Consider the following 17,858-nt stretch of genomic DNA (forward strand, 5'->3'; position numbering starts at 1 on the left):
TACACTGCTAAATTAGGGACGGCTAGTGCAGATAGCCCTCGTGTAGCTTTGCGCGAAATTTCAAAACAAATAAATATCTTCCCAGTTGACTTTATGACATAGATTAGACAAAGATCTCACAAAATTGACACTGGAGATGCAACCCTAATACAACAGTTGACCAGATGACTGCTAATTATAAAACAAACTACACTTCTCAAAGAACTAAAAACCAACAAATAACAAAGAGTAACCAGAGACTCAGTACCAATTCTCGGACATCACCTATTGTACTTGTGAAGAAGGATCAATCCACAAGGTTTTTTTAATGTATTATGCATGCAATGATAACTATTGTTGTGTTAAATTGGCAGTCATGGTATTCAGAGGTGAAAATTTCTTCAGTATTTAATTGTCCATATATATACAATTGTTATCCTGTCTTCGCCCTAATAGGGTTCTTCCTAAATAGGAAATAAACAACGCGCGCAAAAGCGATTGGTTTAGCTTCTACGCTCTCTTACCTAAGAGGCTAAAATTTATCGTCAATTTCTGCTTTTACTGCTGTACATATAGTGCGCTGACTCATTTCTTCATTTGCAGATATTTATTCGCTTAATAATATAATCCGTTATTTAAAAAATTCAAAGTTTATATTTATGTTTTTAGAATAATCCAAAAGTACATAATAAATATTATGATAATAAAAATTGCTTAAATGTATACAAAATATTTAAATAATTTATATATGATTAATTACCGAAAATTGAATGCGTATTGATATACTTATTCGAAAGTACTTTGGCTGAGTGCCACCCTTCCTTTCAACGCTAACCAGAAAATCATTGTTTCTGATACTTTTGATACAGTTATTTAGGAAGTGTGAGATATTAAAAATGGTAAGGCGCCGTTTTGTGAAAATTAAATGAATCATAAAGTATTTGTGCATTGAAATGGCTGGTGTATGAATCAGTATTCATTTAGTTATTTTGTAACTATAATAATTTGTTTGTTAGAAATTTCTAGGTTTTAAAAGTTAAACACGAAATACTGTCACTCTCAGTAAGTAATATAAGACTTAAGATTAAGAATACTATGATTACATTCCGGTACCGACTTATTAAACTTAAAAATGAAAATAGGCTTAAGTTAAACTTAAAGTAGCTCTATTAGTATTATGTAACTCATAACATTAAAAAAATGGCTTAGGCCTATACTTTAGACAAAAATAAAATAACAGCGTAGTTTCTTAAACTTTAACTTTAGACTCAAGACAGCTGGAGTTTTGTCGTTATTAGTATTAAGTTACGTAACATTACTGTTAGTATTACTGTGTGCACCTGAGGCTGCACTTCTGCTGAACCTACTGGAGGGACTAAAACGTTAAAGTACTACTACAACTTTATAGCTTCAGCTTTTATGTCGTTAACACATCCACGGGTTAAATCTAAAATTAGCTGTTATGCCAACCAAAGTACTTCCAGACGTGCCATTGGTTGTTTTTTTTTTTTTGTTGCTGTATCCTAGGTAGGAAATATTTAAGACTCACGTTGTACTATTTTTGTGAACTGAGTTAATATGACTTACTCAGTGTGGAAAGCTTTGTTACAGATTGTACATTAAATTTTTGGTTCAGGCCTTGTGACTGGCCCATCAAATATTGTTGCTTTTCTTGTGTTTCATTTTTAACAGTTTCAATTAGAAGAATCCTTTGCACAAGGTGTGATTATCAGAGAATTGTGTAAACTTTCAACTTGTGAAAGTTGTTAGATATATTGTGATCCTGCATGTGTGTGTACATGTGTAAGTAGTGAAATAAGATCATCAGACTAAGACTAGTGAGTACATTGTGTAGTCATATGTTCCAACAGTATGTTGTGCAACTTTTGGATAAGAAAACATCATAGGTTTCCCCTCAACTAGTTATTTTTACATGTCAGTTCTTTTTTACAAATCTGCTTGAAATTGTCAGTGATAATGGATTTAAATGTCATTCTTTTGCTGCAAGACAGTTCTAAAGATTTGATTGCAGTGTAAAGCTATAGATATTGAAAACTTGTAGTTGAAGCCTTGGACTGCATTAGAAATTTGTATTAGATATTCCACTTTCCAGCTGAGTGAAAGAAAGAGTAATGCCCGGACCAGTAAGCTCATTTTTTGTGTTTTAGTCTGTCACTTGGTAATCCTGTTATTTTAGAGAGTTGATGTGTTTTACAACAAATTCTAAATGACTAGCCCAGCAGATGTGTAACATATGGACAACATTCCCCAATTAAACTCTTGTAAAAATGCTGGCCATCACATTAGGTGATGGCAACTTATTCCTTAAGCAAGTCATCCGGTTAGAAAAATAAAATTCTCATAACTAGACCCTAGGCTTTCTTTTTCCAGGTTATAAATTTGTCTTTAGAGTATAGGATGTAGGAATGAGGGATGTTTATCATTGTAATCCCCCCCCCCCTCCTCAGCTGCTTAATCTTGTAAGCTTCAGTAAGATCACCTATTACCCTTCATTTCTTGAAAGAAAAGTTGAAATCTTAACCAGTCCTAAATGAAATAATCCTTAAATTCTAGGAATCATCATCATAACCTTCCTCTAAACCCTGTATAATAAGATAGTATTCTAAGTTAGGCATAACTAGTGATTTGTAGAGAAATAATTATAAAAATGCTATTAGCTCTACTGTTAATAACATATTTGATGGCTTTAGTGTTTTAACCACAGCTGTGCCGAAATCCTTAAGTCGCATCAATTGAGTAGGTTTTCATAAATAATGTGGATTAAACTTATGATCTAAGTTATAACCCAGATACAGTGACTTGCACGTACTATAATTAAAAGTCATTTTCTAAATATTTGCCTAAACAGATGAATTAGTCACTTGTAGTACTGCAGAATCTTCATTACAGCTAGAAATTAACAACAGTTTAATGTCATCTGCAAAATCTCCCCAATGAGTATAACATTTAAAGAAATCCCACTTAATTGTAGTGACATTCATTACCTCATGGCCACACAAAAACCTGAAAACATGCAAGTCTATTTAATAAGCAAACTTGTCTTGAAATGAATACTTTTTTTTGTGGTGGAGTTTTAGAGTAAGTCTTATTGCATGCAGTGCAACTTACAAAATTTAAATGTGTAAGTGTGTATTATATATATATATATAAGTTAAAGTAACTTTTTCTTGACAAGATTTGAGCACTTTATTAGTTTATAAAGACAGTTTTACATTATAATAATAATAAGAAAAATTATATACACAATTAAATTCACCATTTGGTCTACAAATTGTTCTTTTGTAGTTAATTATTTTGTATGTCTGGATTATTGTAACTGAAATGTTGTATGATAATAGTAATGACATAATTTAAAAACATGAAGATCATATAAATTTTAAGTACTCAACATTGGAATTACAATATAAATAGTGATCTATAATACAGGTGTCTGTTATTGTAATGTTTTCAAACTGATTAACTGGGTAGGAATAAGTTATACATATGTACAAAGGAACAGACTAATCGTGCTTCAATATAGTGCCAACTGTTGATGTAATGAGAAGGTATAATTACATGTACTGTATTTCACAGAAAATCAAATATGATTTATAAATATCTAAAAACATATACGAATCTTATCAAGCATTTTTATGAAACTTGAGAATGATAGCTTATTGCTGTTATTTAAAACCATGATAGCTTACAAAATTTCATCCACTCAGCAGTACTAATTACCGACAGTTACTGCTACATACCTATGCTTTTTTTTTTCTTGGCCTTTCCTCAAGCAATGTACATTGTGGCAAAATCAGATGCTTGGCTTTTAGGTTTACTCATTACAACAAGCCACTAAATTAGATAAGTAACATCTCAAATTAGGCAAGGTAAGGTATTTGAATCAATAAATATTTGAGTTATTCATGGAAAAACATTAAGAAATTAAAGGGAAAAACTTATTATGTAATTGATACTTAAAACTGCAGGTACTTGATGAAACTCCATAATTACAGAATTGAGGAAAAACAAAGACAATTGTATGTTTCAAAAATACTTCATTTGTCAATGACCACAGTTTCACCAGTAGAGGCGTCATCAGCTGATGAAGTATATGTGAATTGTACAGTTATCTTTGTTTTTTTCCCATCATACTTGACATTTTTCATGAAATACCAAGGCTTTACTGTATATCGTTACTAATTTTGATGACTGTAATATGGAAAGAAGGTGCGGCCATAAAACTTGTTGATCATGGGATCGTGATAAAGTTTGGTAGTGTAGGAGATATATAACTTCAGCTAAGACTTTTCTTCCAACAGGGTGTTGGTCTTTGGAATAGTTTGATGTGTGGTGATACAATATATGTTTAGAATATCTAGGTTGAGGGACCAGTAAGTGAATTAAGAACCTTCCATATGAGTCATTAGGGTTTTATATTCTACAAACAAGCATTAACTAAACTGATGATGTATTACATCTGACTTCTCATCTACAGACACTTTATGAACTGTTTTAATCTACCTTTGCTTCATTGTTATTCAATGCCTGTCAGGAGTCCATGCTCCACAGTTTTCATGGCTGTGCCTTTGTTAATCTCTGATAAAGGCCTGCAATAACAGTTTGAAACCTTTTCTTCAGTTAGCAGCCATATTCAGTGATAAGTTTCCAACTTAAGTTATTGATTTGTTAATTGTAAATTTATTTTGGGCAGTGACTTGTGAAACCTAATTAGTGTCACTTGATATATTGGTAATAATCTTATGGAAAATATAGTTCAAAATGACCACAATTTTTTGTGAAAACGTTCTTTTCTACTTTAAGCTCCTTAACTTGCCATCACCTATCTTATTGATATATGATATGGGTGTGTGAAGGTGTAATCTGTTATGTTGTATGTAGAACTGGATAGACAGAAAGATGGAATGTGAGCATTATCGTTTATCATAAATCTGTTTTCCTAGGCTTCTGGTGTTGTAGTTTCAACAGACTCTAAGAACGTATATGATGAAGTAAAGAAGGATAAGAAATATAGATACATCATATACTACATCAAAGATGAGAAAACTATCGAAGTGGAAGTAAGAGGTGAAAGAGAAGCAACTTATAAAGACTTTCTGTTAACACTTCAAAATTACAAGTCAGATTGTCGATACTGTCTCTTTGATTTCCCTGTTTCTGTTGATGTGGGGGGAAATGAAGACAAGCCTCCAATGACAGTAGACAGATTAGTGTTAATGACATGGTGAGTTTTTTTATGTACTTCCACAGATTATATAGAAAAAGTTTATTTAAATTATATAATTACAAGTTCTTTATAGCATTTTATTTGTAGCTCGTAAATGGTTCTTATTCTGGAAAAAAGTAGTGAACATGATACAGCTCCATGTAAATGTAGCCTAAAGTTATAAAGGAAACTTGAATATATTTATTATGATAAAGGTTGTATAAAGTTAATAACATATTTTATGATCACCAAAGTTTTTGACAATGTATGATGAGAGAGAATAATCAGTGAAGTATTTTTTTTTCATAACTTTGATATGTATGACATTTTATCTCAAGCTAAGTTTTTACTAATTGGTAAAATATTCAGTAGGTGTTGGCTTTTCATAACTAGAAGGACTTTCAATATCTCCTATGTAGAAAAGCCATTTTTAAAAATTGTAAGTATAATCTGTCAATCAAACTGAATAGTCCACTAGTCACTACTATACACTGTTATCAAGCTCTACCACTGAAAGTTTAATGTTTGATTTTCAGTGTGTTATTTGAAGTTAAAAGTAGATTATGAACTCTTTGTCTCTATATTTAAGTCTTTTCTGTTGTAGCAATATATGGCTACATGTGAAAATTTAAACAAGCCAAAAGTATATTATAAAAAGACTTGGGTCAACCAATAGCATAGAGAAAATGTGTGGGAACTGGCCTAAAGTTTAACATAAATAAACATTGGTTTGCTATCAGTGTTACATTTTATTCCAGCTTGTTTAACTTCTAACCTAGTAGTTAGGTGTAATTTTTCTTAATGTATAGTGTTCTGTATAAATAAACTGTTTAGTTTATTGGTTTTATTACAGGATACACTCAGTACATTGGAAAGTACCAGTTGTACTGAGTTGGACCACCAGTTAGCAGTGTTAGCTTGTATACAAGTCAAAACTTTTATGGGTTAAATATGACCAAAATATAATAGAAGGTTATACTAAATAGCTCTTTGTTTTTTGCTTTTAAAAGACAATTAAGATGGGAATTTTAAATTCTGTTTGTATTAGGTGTCAAAAGTATAAAAAATATCAGAATGTACCAGTCAAACAAGCATTACAATTAGAAGAATGTAGCTTTATGTATACATGACACTGCTGTACAGCTGTATTAACCTTCAAACTCTGAATGTTAAATATATTTAAATGTATCAAGGCATGACTAAGAGCCTTCAAATTTCCAAAAATAGGTCAAAATCAAAACTTTTGAATACCACAGTAATAATAGCTTGAAAGTCTGAAACTATCTCGGGTCATTTATTCCATCAGTCAGTAATTTCACTTTTGACAAAATACCTATCTACCACCAATACAGTGATGTAGACATCATAGTAAACTTTTCTTCTCTCATTTAACAGGATATCACCATTTTCAAGGTGCAAACTAGCTAAACTTGGATCAACTGTCATAAACTTAACTTTTTTTTCTTTGATCTGATATTTTTACATATGATAGGTCACATTGACCAACCCACTGTCTAACAATTTGTGTTTTGTAATGTAAGATGTTGAAACAGTACAAGTTTCATAAGTAGAAATATTTCTTTAAATTGGATCACGACATTAATGAAACTAGATATATTCATGTTTCATCATCATTACTTGTTTAATTTTGTTTTCAGCAGTTGCTGTTGGAGCCATGTTATTTTAAGCTTAAACTCTGTTCCACACTTGTGGATTATCTAACAGACCATTTCTGTGAAAATCTTGTTTTAAATTAACACTACCCCCTTTTTTGTAATATTGATTCCTAATGCAAAGCTCACATTTCAAAACATATATTTATGCATTGATCATAATGAGATAAAAACAAATTAATATACCAATATCTCAAAGAAATAGAATTATCCTTATTTCTGATCTACATTGGTTGGTATCAATATAGCTGTACATGTAGACTTGAGACATTTTGAGAATTGTATGTTAAAATAGTTTAGAACCTTCAACAATATGCAGAGAAAAATTTGATAAAGTGATTTGACTTTGATTTTGTATTTGCCACTGAATGGAAATTTTACATATGAGTTTTTAGAGGAACTGGGAGAGAAAGATGAATTTATAAATACAAGTGTTACAGTAATGATGGAAACCATAAAAAGGGACATTGATAATTTAACAATGTGCACTTGTAAATAAAATAATTGTTTATTGAACTCTTAGCTCCACCAAAAAGATTTCCTGTTAAGCTATAGGCTATCTCAAATTAATCATTTTTGAGCTTATTTTTCTAACCAGCTGAAGGATTAATAAGTTCAAAATAACAAACTTAATGTGTTTTTTAGGGGAAGTGTATGATTTTGGGTCATGTACTTCCATCCTTTGTTAGATATTTTTTGTAATGGAAAACACTTGATTTTGTGGACAATTGTTTTAAACTCATACTGTGAGTTGAAGTTTGGTTTATTACAGTTTACAGTGGATCTGCTGTTACATTTTTCTATCTTACTGACCCCAATGTATTATAAAGACAATATTTTTTAAGTTTATTACATTTTGACCAACCCTACCAGTTGGATTAAATTGGTGATACTCTTCTTTCTTATTATTTTAGTCACGTTCCAAAAGCAATTTCTGGTCAGATAATTTTAACTTCTGTTTTTATAATATTAAAGTCACACTAACATCAGATATAAGGGTTATGTTGCCAATAAGTATAGATGGATACTAAATAGCATTATTATTTTACAAAGGTTGTCCTAGGCAGTGATGTTTGGCATACAAAAAAGTAATTTAAAATTCTTTTATAAGCCTGTCACTTGAAATACGTAATGGACTAAAGAGGAATGTGGGGAAAATAGCTGCAGTCTAGTAATTTTCATCACAAAATTATGTTGAAAACATTACTAAACAAACAAGGACATTACAAAAAAAAGTTGAAGCCAAATGATTTAGTAGTGAATGTATGATGATGCATCTTATCACATTGTTGATGTAGGTGGTTCTCCAGTATAACTGATAACAGGAAATAGTATGAACTTCATTCATTGCACAACCTAATGTTCTTAACTGTACAAGAGTCTATTGGACTCCATAGTATTGCATGAGTCTTGCATTCAAATGATTTGATTCCTGCTTCTACAGGGAGTAGTAAAATAAAACCAATATGACATATAAATCCCAAATGTTTTCAAAAAGTCTTAGCAAAAGTGAGGCAACTCCAAAGTGGCAAAATCAATGTTAATATTTATCATAAACTTTATTAGTTTGACTTATGGATAAAAGAGTGATTAAGCAGACTAGTTCAGAATGGGAATTAATTTCAAATGTTTGATTACAAACTTGGTGTGAAATTATTTACTTGTATCACCAGTGGTTGTGGAATAAATCTACATTCATCAACTGGTAACTGTTTAACTTTCTCCTTGATTTTGATTTAAAACAGCAGTTAATGAATAATAAAGTCTTAATTTAACTCAGCTTTTCCATGAATATATACTTTTCATTCTTTTCATAGAATTTAACTTTTAGAGCCAAATGACATTGTATAAACCAAAACTATATGTTCCAGTAAAATAATTATTTATGATCCTTCACTTTAAAGTACATCTCTTTATATTAACCAAACTTGTACTTTATTAGTAACTAACATAGCTATGTAGGGGACTTGGAAACAAGTCCTATGCATTCACATTTGCACACTTTTCTAAACAATTAATTCAAAATGTCTTTGTTCATTTAGTAATGTGCACAAAGTTTAAGAACAATATGCACATAAAATAAATACTGATAAAAAAGTAATCTATCATTCAGTCTTTCTTGCTTAGTAGAAAGGTATAAACTAAACATGTAAAATTATTATTCTTGACTTTGTTTAATGTAAAATGGAGTTTATTATGAGACATTTTTATAAACGTAAATAAAATAACAAATGACCTATATCTCCAGAATGTAATTCTATTAGCTCAATATTTCACCTTTACAGCTTCATCAGGAGCTGTTGATTTAGATTGAATTGGATTAGTGAACTGGTAGGAAATTTATAGCTCCTGATGAAGCTGTAATAGTGAAATAATTTAATATTATTGATGATAGTGTGAAAAGTTTCCATGGTTAACTCTCTGAGACCCAAGTGCATTGATTTGATTCATAACTATCTTTTAATGAATATTATTGGTGATAGAGTGAAAAGTTTCCATGGTTAACTCTCTGAGACCCAGGTGCGTTGATTTGATTCATAACTATCTTTTAATGAATATTCTTAGCGATAGTGTGAAAAGTTTCCATAGTTAACTTTATGAGACTCGGGTGCTTTGATTCGATACACATGTTGTATTTTTTGTTTTGCTGTATTGGGAGAAAACTACTGAATCCAAAAGTTCTCAAAGCTGAGATATAAGCAGTTGGGTTTAGGAACAGTGATTGGCTAAAAATTGATAAAACTACACTTTTATTGAAGTACAAGGACAAATTAGTGCTGTATTACAAACTGACAACAGTTATGACTCTTTTTTCTTAGGGCTATCAATTGAAGTAAAAAACTTTCTTAATTGAATAATTTTAACTATGAAGTGTTTTTGTAATGTGTGTAAAACTGACTACAAGTTTATTTTGTATAATTTTCCCTTTCAATGGTGTAATTATCCCTTCTAGGTGAACTGTACCAATCCAAACATGAAAAAAATTTAAGATATGGGTTAAAAGTACTTTGGTTATGGCCTGGTTTAATAAATATTTAAGTCGGATAATATACAAATTCATGAAATTCTTCTAGACAAGAACAAATTGATTAATTGTGTTTTTGAGTGTTTAGTTAAGATGTCCTCATTTTAGCCCTTGGCTATTAGTATTCATCCTTTTGATTTTGATTAAGAATATTGTTGTAGTAAGATGGAAATGGATTTTTATTTTTCTAACTTAACAATGCTACTTTACTATTTACCTTGTGTGCTTTAATTTTGACAAACTTCAGTGTAACACGAGTGCTAAATGTTGTCCTAGACACTTGGTATGTGTGATAGTTTGCTCCTTTATTTAGTGCTCTTGCTAGATAAATTTGTTTACTTAAAACATAAACATTTTTATTGCTATTGTCTCCATCAAAAAGCTAAAAACTTGACCAAATTTGGTTTATATAGAGGTAAGTTGGGACATACACGATTGAATTGTTAATTAGGGGGATTGATGCATTTCAAGTCATCACCTGAGGTGATGAGGTAGAAGAAGAAAAACATTATATCCTTAAAAGTCAGATAACATCAGAACTATTTTATTTATTGTTGTATTAGCAAATAAAATTAAATATAAAAAATCACAAGTTGATTATAGGCTAAGAAGAGAGGAATTTTAGATAGTTCATAAAAAGTTTATCATATATAGGTAGTATCTTGAAAACAAAAAGGCATTAAAACATTCACTTAAATTTTTATAAATGATTTTAAAGTGCAACTGTGGCCACAAAATGTGGAGAGAGTTTTTGTGGCAATGGGACATGGACAGTGAATCCTCACGTTCACAATCCAGGTTCACTAACAAGAGGTCACACCTGGCATTTAGAAAAATTATTCTAATAATTAACAAAACTTTTGGTACTTTCAAGTGGTAGTTTTTAAAGATAGTAATATATTTATACCTACAGCTACTGTGCTAGTTGTTAACCCTTATTACTAACACTACATTTACTTACTGGCAAGTTACAAATGCTCATCATGTCTTTGATTGAACAGTAATTATGATTAGTAAAAGAAAATTGTTGACATAACTTTAAAGCAATAAAACAACAACAAAAAAAACTTGTGTATGTAATATACAATAGCATAAAAAATGTTACAGTATGACAAGCTGGAATAAAGTTTATAGTTTGTTAGGCTTATTTGAAATATAGGTACTCAACATCATTATTAGATCTAAGCCATAAGACTTGTATTATACTTCTGGCTTGTTAAATATATGAAAAAGTTGATAAGTAGTTTTAAATTTTACTGTAGCTTTCACACACTTAGTGTTAAATACCTTTGTCAACAGATTAATGGGTGTTTTTTTGAAACTAAATATGCAGTGTTCATTGTGAAGAGTGCTTGTATTCATTTGCAGTTTCAGTCACATTTTGACCAAATTAGTATTGGTAGTATTTTCAAGAATGAAGAATGTAACATACCAGTGCATAATTTATATACATAGGTGCCCAGAATCATCAAAGATCAAACAGAAAATGTTGTACTCTAGTAGCTGTGATGCACTCAAGAAGGCACTTGTTGGGACGTACAAATACATTCAGGCCTGTGACTTTGAAGAAGCTGATGAGACTGCAATTATAGAATCACTAAAGAAGGGTGGAAAGTAAATACTCATCAGTCTTCTAAGTGTCATTATTGTTGTAACATTTGCAAAATGTGTACAAGATTCTGTTTTACTCCAAAGTTGAGTGCACTTTGAATCATATTTGTGTGTGTGTGTGAATCATAAGATTACCAAGAATTTCTAGATATTTCGTGAAAGTTTGTGTACTGTAAAATATTTCCATGCTGACATTTTTTCTTCTCTAAATGAAAACAATTTCATCAAGATATTGGATTCTAAGCTTAAATTTTTTTTGGATATTCTAGTAATTGTATGCTAGTTGAGAAGAAGGTAGATTTTTGTAACATCTAAATATGTGTATCGTTAAAATTTAATTTAATATATGTATAATTTACAGTTTTCTTGAGTTTGAACAGTTGTATTTTTCTTTTTTTTAAGTCAAAGCTTTTCTTCATATATCTATTAGTGGTTCTTTGTTGCTTTAAATACATTGGCAGATATGTTATAGACTTAAGTTCTTACATTATGCTTTACCAAAAAAGAAAAGTCCTGTTAAAGTTTGACCAAAATATTACCAGAAAATTAGTTTAGACCAAAACCAATGGCACATGAAATGTAATTATATACTAGATAATATCTGTCAATAAATATTCAAAATATGAACCTTGTCTTGATGGAGATTTAATTGATTTTTATTTGTACACTTGACCCATAAAGGCTATGGCAACATTATTTAATGATTCATAAGTTTATTGAAAGCTGACTTGTTACTATAATATTTTGTACTAGGCCCCATTATATAAGACCCTCTGTAAGATGATTGTAATATTTACTAACAGGGCTGATAAACAAACAAAAAAACTGTGTGAACTTAAAAATGTCTTTACTGTAAAAAAATATGTTTGGATATCTAGTGTTAATAATATTTCTTTATTAAACATCCCTGACACACAAAACAAATTGCATCTGTCACAGTTGAAGCCAAAATAAAGAAGGGAACCAGTATAATAGGACTTGTCAGTCATATAAAAATTCTTTTATCACTATTTTCAGTTTGGAGAATTCTTGATACACCGCAAAGTGGCTTATATTCTTATAATGATGGACTTAGATAGTTAATGAAAATATTGTATTATTTAAACGTTTTTTGAATTTGCTTCTGATATACTATTACTGTATGTGAAGTATAACATCTGCTTAATTATATCTGTTAGTTAAGGAATTTGATTATATAATAATAACCATAAACTGATATAATGAACATGAGGCTATTTACTGTTGCATGTTCTGTGGTTAATACTGCTTGTTAGGTTCTTTACAAATGTTATAACTTTCTCACCAATTTCTTCACATGTGAGTTTAGAAATAAGGAGTTGTATACATATATTTCAAATTATTTTATTATAATGATAATAGTCTGAAATACATTTTTCATTCTCAAGGTCTCCATTTATTCACTTCTTTCTTGGTACTGTCCCTTCAGGATATTGAGGTTTTGTAACGATAAACAATAAGGGGCAAAATGTTCCTCATACACAACACTGTTTTTACCCCCAAAAAATGTCTTTGTTGTCTTCACATTGTGTTCGGTACCCAAGTTATGTAGTCATTTCTTTATTTCCTTTTTTTTTTTTATTCTTGGTGATCTGATTGAAGTTTGGGGACTTGGTGAAAATTTTAACTCCTTGCTCTCCTGCTTTTTAATACTTCAACCTTACACCCTACTCAGTCATGTTTCTTTGCAGATGTTAGGTTATCAACTAATGGGTCCTGTACAATGGCAAGATCATACATAGAAGCAGTTCAAATCCATGAATAATGGAATTCCTTGGAAATTATAGAATATACAGACTCCCACAAAATTGTTAATAGCTTAAGAAATTTTATTTAAAAAAAAATGCACTGAAGTAATCAACTAATTGAAATTGGGGTTTCTGATTATCACTATTTTCAATTATTTGAACTACCCAAGAAATCAAAATATTGCTACTGTATTTGTTTATTTGTGGGGATTCAAGGGTATAGGGTTTGATTCCCATTGCCACCAAACTCTAACCCTGCTATAGTTATGGCATAGTTGCTAAAGTTATATGCCACTGCTACCAATTTGTAATACTGATTAAAGGGAAACAAATGGCTGGCATCACAAGCCATCAACTTTTTGTGTGTGTATGTTTGAAGAAACTTGTTATAGTAGATATCATTAATTAATGGGGCCATTGATTAGCAAATACCCATAATTGCCTAATAGTGAAAGTATTTTTACTAAATAATTTTAACAAAATTTGTTTTACTGTTGGAGTAGCACTTATTTAATAAAATTTAGTTCTGCTTGGAGATTCCCATATGTCAAACTAATAAAAACAAATTTAAAACAAATTAATTGTAGACACTTCTCTGATTTAGAGCTGCATTAACCAAATCTAAGAGAAATATGTAAAAAACAAACAAACATTGCAGTTAACTTTTTTTAAATTAATTTTTGTACCTTAGACAAGTTATTACTGGTTGTACACAGTAATTCCTTTATTGTGTTACAACATTTCACCAGGCATCTGTTAAGTTACAAAAAACTGAGGCTAACAAAAGTTAATTTAGAACAAGAAAATCACAATAATCTACAGAGCATGTGACTTAGCAACTGTATGATTAATAGTGTTTTATCAATGAAGCACCAAATATGTAAAAATAAAACTAAGGCCTAAGCCAAATAATGGAAATTAGTTTTATATACACAAGAGAGGGAGAGATTAAAATATATATAAATTTACATTTTTGTTAAGAATATATATATATTTTTTTCAGTTATTAACAAGGCTTCTTTTATTTTTTGATATGTTAGTTATTTTCTATGTTGAGGATTTTTACCTTAGAAGAATTAAAAAAATAACTGTTCCTAGACTTTTACTCAAAAACACAAGAAGGTGATTTCTTAATATTCCCAAAAATGAATAGAAAGTTTTTTGCAATCTGTACATTCTATTATTATGTACATTTCCTGAAGTATCATTGTCAATATACTTTTCGAATAGAAGTTGACTTAGTTTTTTTAATTTTCAGGTAGAAATGTACATTATATTTTATTTCATTTTCATAATTTTCAATGGTTTTTAACCAAATTTTTTTGAGTACATCATAGACGTTTGGGATGAAAGGTGAGACATGTTAAACGGGGATATCTGTAGAAAATTCATTATCCCCAGAAAATTCATTCTACACGTAAAGTTTGTGGCTCATTTGTAAAGGAAACAGTTACTCAATTAACAATGAGAGCGAAACTGTTTTATACACAAAACTGAAACCTAAAGTTGTCATTTTCTTTTTTTGAAACAGTTGAGATTGGAACTTGATTTTATTTTTATGTATTGTAATAACATTTCTGACTTTGGGAATTAGTCACAAAGAGAATTCCATAGAACATAAAGTTCAGTTTGAGTAGTTTTAGTGAAATACAAAGGTGTTTGGGTTTGTCTTTTCAACAAGAATATTTAGGACAATTTGTCATCAATGGCTTTTTCCATCAAGAATTTTAAGTTTGGGTTTATCTGGTTTAGATTATGGTGTCAAGGTTATTGAAAACTGTAACAATGTCATCACTACACAGAAAAAAAAATTGGTATGTAAAGTGAATTTGGGATGGCAATATCTTCAGTGCTTATCATGAATGTATTGGCAAATACTGGGACTACAGGTTCCCATAATTAAGCCTTCAACTTGGATATAACTTGCACCTTCAAACTGGAAGATTTTAGCTATAATGACAAACAAGTCTCATGGTGTTCATGTTTAGGCAGAAATGAGGATTAGAATCATTTGGGTAACATTCCAAATCAGCATTTATTGGTTTAAGGACAGAAACTTTAGTGAATAGATTTTTTGCATTGAATGTGACCAACTGAACAAAATGATTTAATTCTCAGTTTTTTTATGAAAAAGGAAGCATAAGAAACATGGTCAGAGTACTTTCAAGCGATGAACTTTTCAAGGTTGTAGCTGTAAGCTTCATATGATGAAACAATAGGACATAGGGGGAAATTAGGTTTGTGAGGCCATATATGTGAAAGGTACGGGAACTTGAAGAAATTGTTTTAATTTCTTTTCTCTGGAAAGGATTAAGGTGGTTTCCATTTAAAAAAAAAAAGGAAGAGTGCATGCAACTTTTGCTGATGTACAATTTGATCTATAACAACAACAACAGCATTGCCCTTATCAGATTTCAATAAAAGTCCATTGTCATCATTTTTTATGTTTTAGTGCTTTATGTTCTTGAGAAAGGTTTAATTTCAACCAAGATTATTTAATCACATTTCTTAAAATGCCTGCAATTTTTTTTTCATGATTAATTTCATTATTATTATTAACAAGTTGGTACACTTCTTCATAATATTAATTAGCCAAAATTGCTTTTAAACTTTGATGATATTTAACTTCAAGGGCAATGTGTAATCTTCCTGCATCTGTTCACAGTTTGTAGTGCATTGTTTTAATTATCTTGATAGATTGGAAATTAGAAGTTGTTAATTTACACTGTAGAAAATCAGAAATGATTTGATGATCATGACAGTTTTATAGAAAGAATATGTAATACATTTTTAGTAAGAAGTTCATTTATCCAGAAGAATCATAGTTTGCAGTGAAATATTCATTAAAGAAAGATATGATAAAGAGTAGTGAGAAAATGCTACACAGTAAAACAAGAAATAAATTTAGTTTCTGTCCCACAAAGAGCAGAACCATTTCAATAATAGAAAACGTTTTCTTGGGTAACTTGAATTGTAGTTGTTATTAGGCTTAGATCCAGTCAGTTTTTTCTGTTAGGCTTAGGTGTAGAATGGTTGAAAATAGATTCACAACAACATTAAACTTTCCGACTCCAAAAAGAAACATGAATTAATTCTAATATGTAATTTTTAGGTTTGTTGGTTTTTCAGTATTTTGCCAGATTTTTGGTGTTGAAGACTAAATGTATTGTCACAAGAAAAAGGAGTTTTAAACTACATAATCTTATCATAGACATAAAGTAGCTTAAAAATCCCAGTTTGTTTTAAATTTATCTTTCCCCTCATGAAATTTGTTGGTAACAAAAGTACAAGCTTCCTAATGTGGCCATTGCATAAATAAACGTTTTTTGTTTTCCAAAGTTCTTTTTTTTTTTAATAGAGAGCAAGTTATATTTTACCTTGTGAAACTACTAAGTTAAATATACTTAAATAATTTATAATTTCTTTACCCCTATGTAAAATTCTCATGAAGAAATCAGTCATCTGTGTGTGATGGTGGAGATTCTACCACTTAAGTTCTCATATTGAAATCTGAATTATTTCTCCCACATAAGAAATGCTATAAAACAGTTATATTTCCACAAATTTGTATTGGACAATTATGGTAATATGATCATATCATGTTCTGTTTTTGGTTAAAAGTTTCACTCAGAAGTATACAAGTATTTAATTTATTCCTTGAGTGCATTTCTTACTGATATTATGAAGAAAACGATAGTAGAGGACTGGTGAACTTTTGCAGCAAATTATTATGCACACAAAAATAACAAGGATGAATATGTAAAGGCCTTGGTCATCCCAGTATGGGCAGAATAACACATTTACTAAGCACCCATGAACAATAAAAGAAATACCATATGGGTATTACAACATATGAATTATAAAGATATAGATATGTCAAAAAATACACATTGTACACTTATAGAAAGAAGAGAAATAAACTGTGTTTGTGATGGGGAAAGTATTAACAAATACTTTTATACACTTTGTACCAAGTGAAATTAAAAATTTTTGATTCGGTATTATCTTTCACAAGGTCAAACACGTCTAAAAATGAAAAGAACCCTTAGAAAGAATATAATAAATTTGAAGAAAAAAAAGACTCATTTTTAATAAAATGTTCTAAGAGAAATTACAACACTGAGATAATGAGTTTAGATTTTTTTTAATAGATATAACAACTTGCAGTCTGTGGGGTGTAGAGTAGTTGACTAGTTGTATGTGGGAGGTTTGTAGTCCACTGATGTGTTATGATACAAGATAGAACAACTTGTGGATCGTGGGGAATATGGTAGTTTGACTAGTGGTATGAGGGAGGTTTGTAGTCCACTGATGTGTTATGATACAAGATAGAACAACTTGTGGATCGTGGGGAATATGGTAGTTTGACTAGTTGTATGAGGGAGGTTTGTAGTCCACTGATGTGTTATGATACAAGATAGAACAACTTGTGGTTCGTGGGGAACATGGTAGTTTGACTAGTTGTATGAGGGAGGTTTGTAGTCCACTGATGTGTTATGATACAAGATAGAACAACTTGTGGTTCGTGGGGAACATGGTAGTTTGACTAGTTGTATGAGGGAGGTTTGTAGTCCACTGAT

The 17,858-nt window shown here is 30.3% G+C and overlaps 1 protein-coding gene across 2 annotated transcripts; it reads left to right on the forward strand.

Moving 5' to 3' along the window:
• The first annotated feature begins 749 nt into the window (after positions 1–749).
• LOC106476142 (cofilin/actin-depolymerizing factor homolog) lies at positions 750–12,139 on the forward strand. 2 transcript variants are annotated; one of them, XM_013936811.2, is made up of 3 exons: positions 750–878; positions 4,941–5,221; positions 11,357–12,139. In XM_013936811.2, exons 1-3 carry the CDS (start codon positions 876–878, stop codon positions 11,517–11,519), a joined length of 447 nt encoding a protein of 148 aa, XP_013792265.1. In that variant the 5' UTR covers positions 750–875; the 3' UTR covers positions 11,520–12,139. The 2 variants fall into 2 exon arrangements, with proteins under 2 accessions (XP_013792265.1, XP_013792264.1); XM_013936810.2 differs by lacking the exon at positions 750–878 and adding an exon at positions 1,672–2,123.
• The last annotated feature ends 5,719 nt before the right edge of the window (positions 12,140–17,858 follow it).

The sequence above is a fragment of the Limulus polyphemus genome, unplaced genomic scaffold (assembly GCF_000517525.1).
Source record: "Limulus polyphemus unplaced genomic scaffold, Limulus_polyphemus-2.1.2 Scaffold9903, whole genome shotgun sequence".
Taxonomy (NCBI): domain Eukaryota; kingdom Metazoa; phylum Arthropoda; class Merostomata; order Xiphosura; family Limulidae; genus Limulus; species Limulus polyphemus.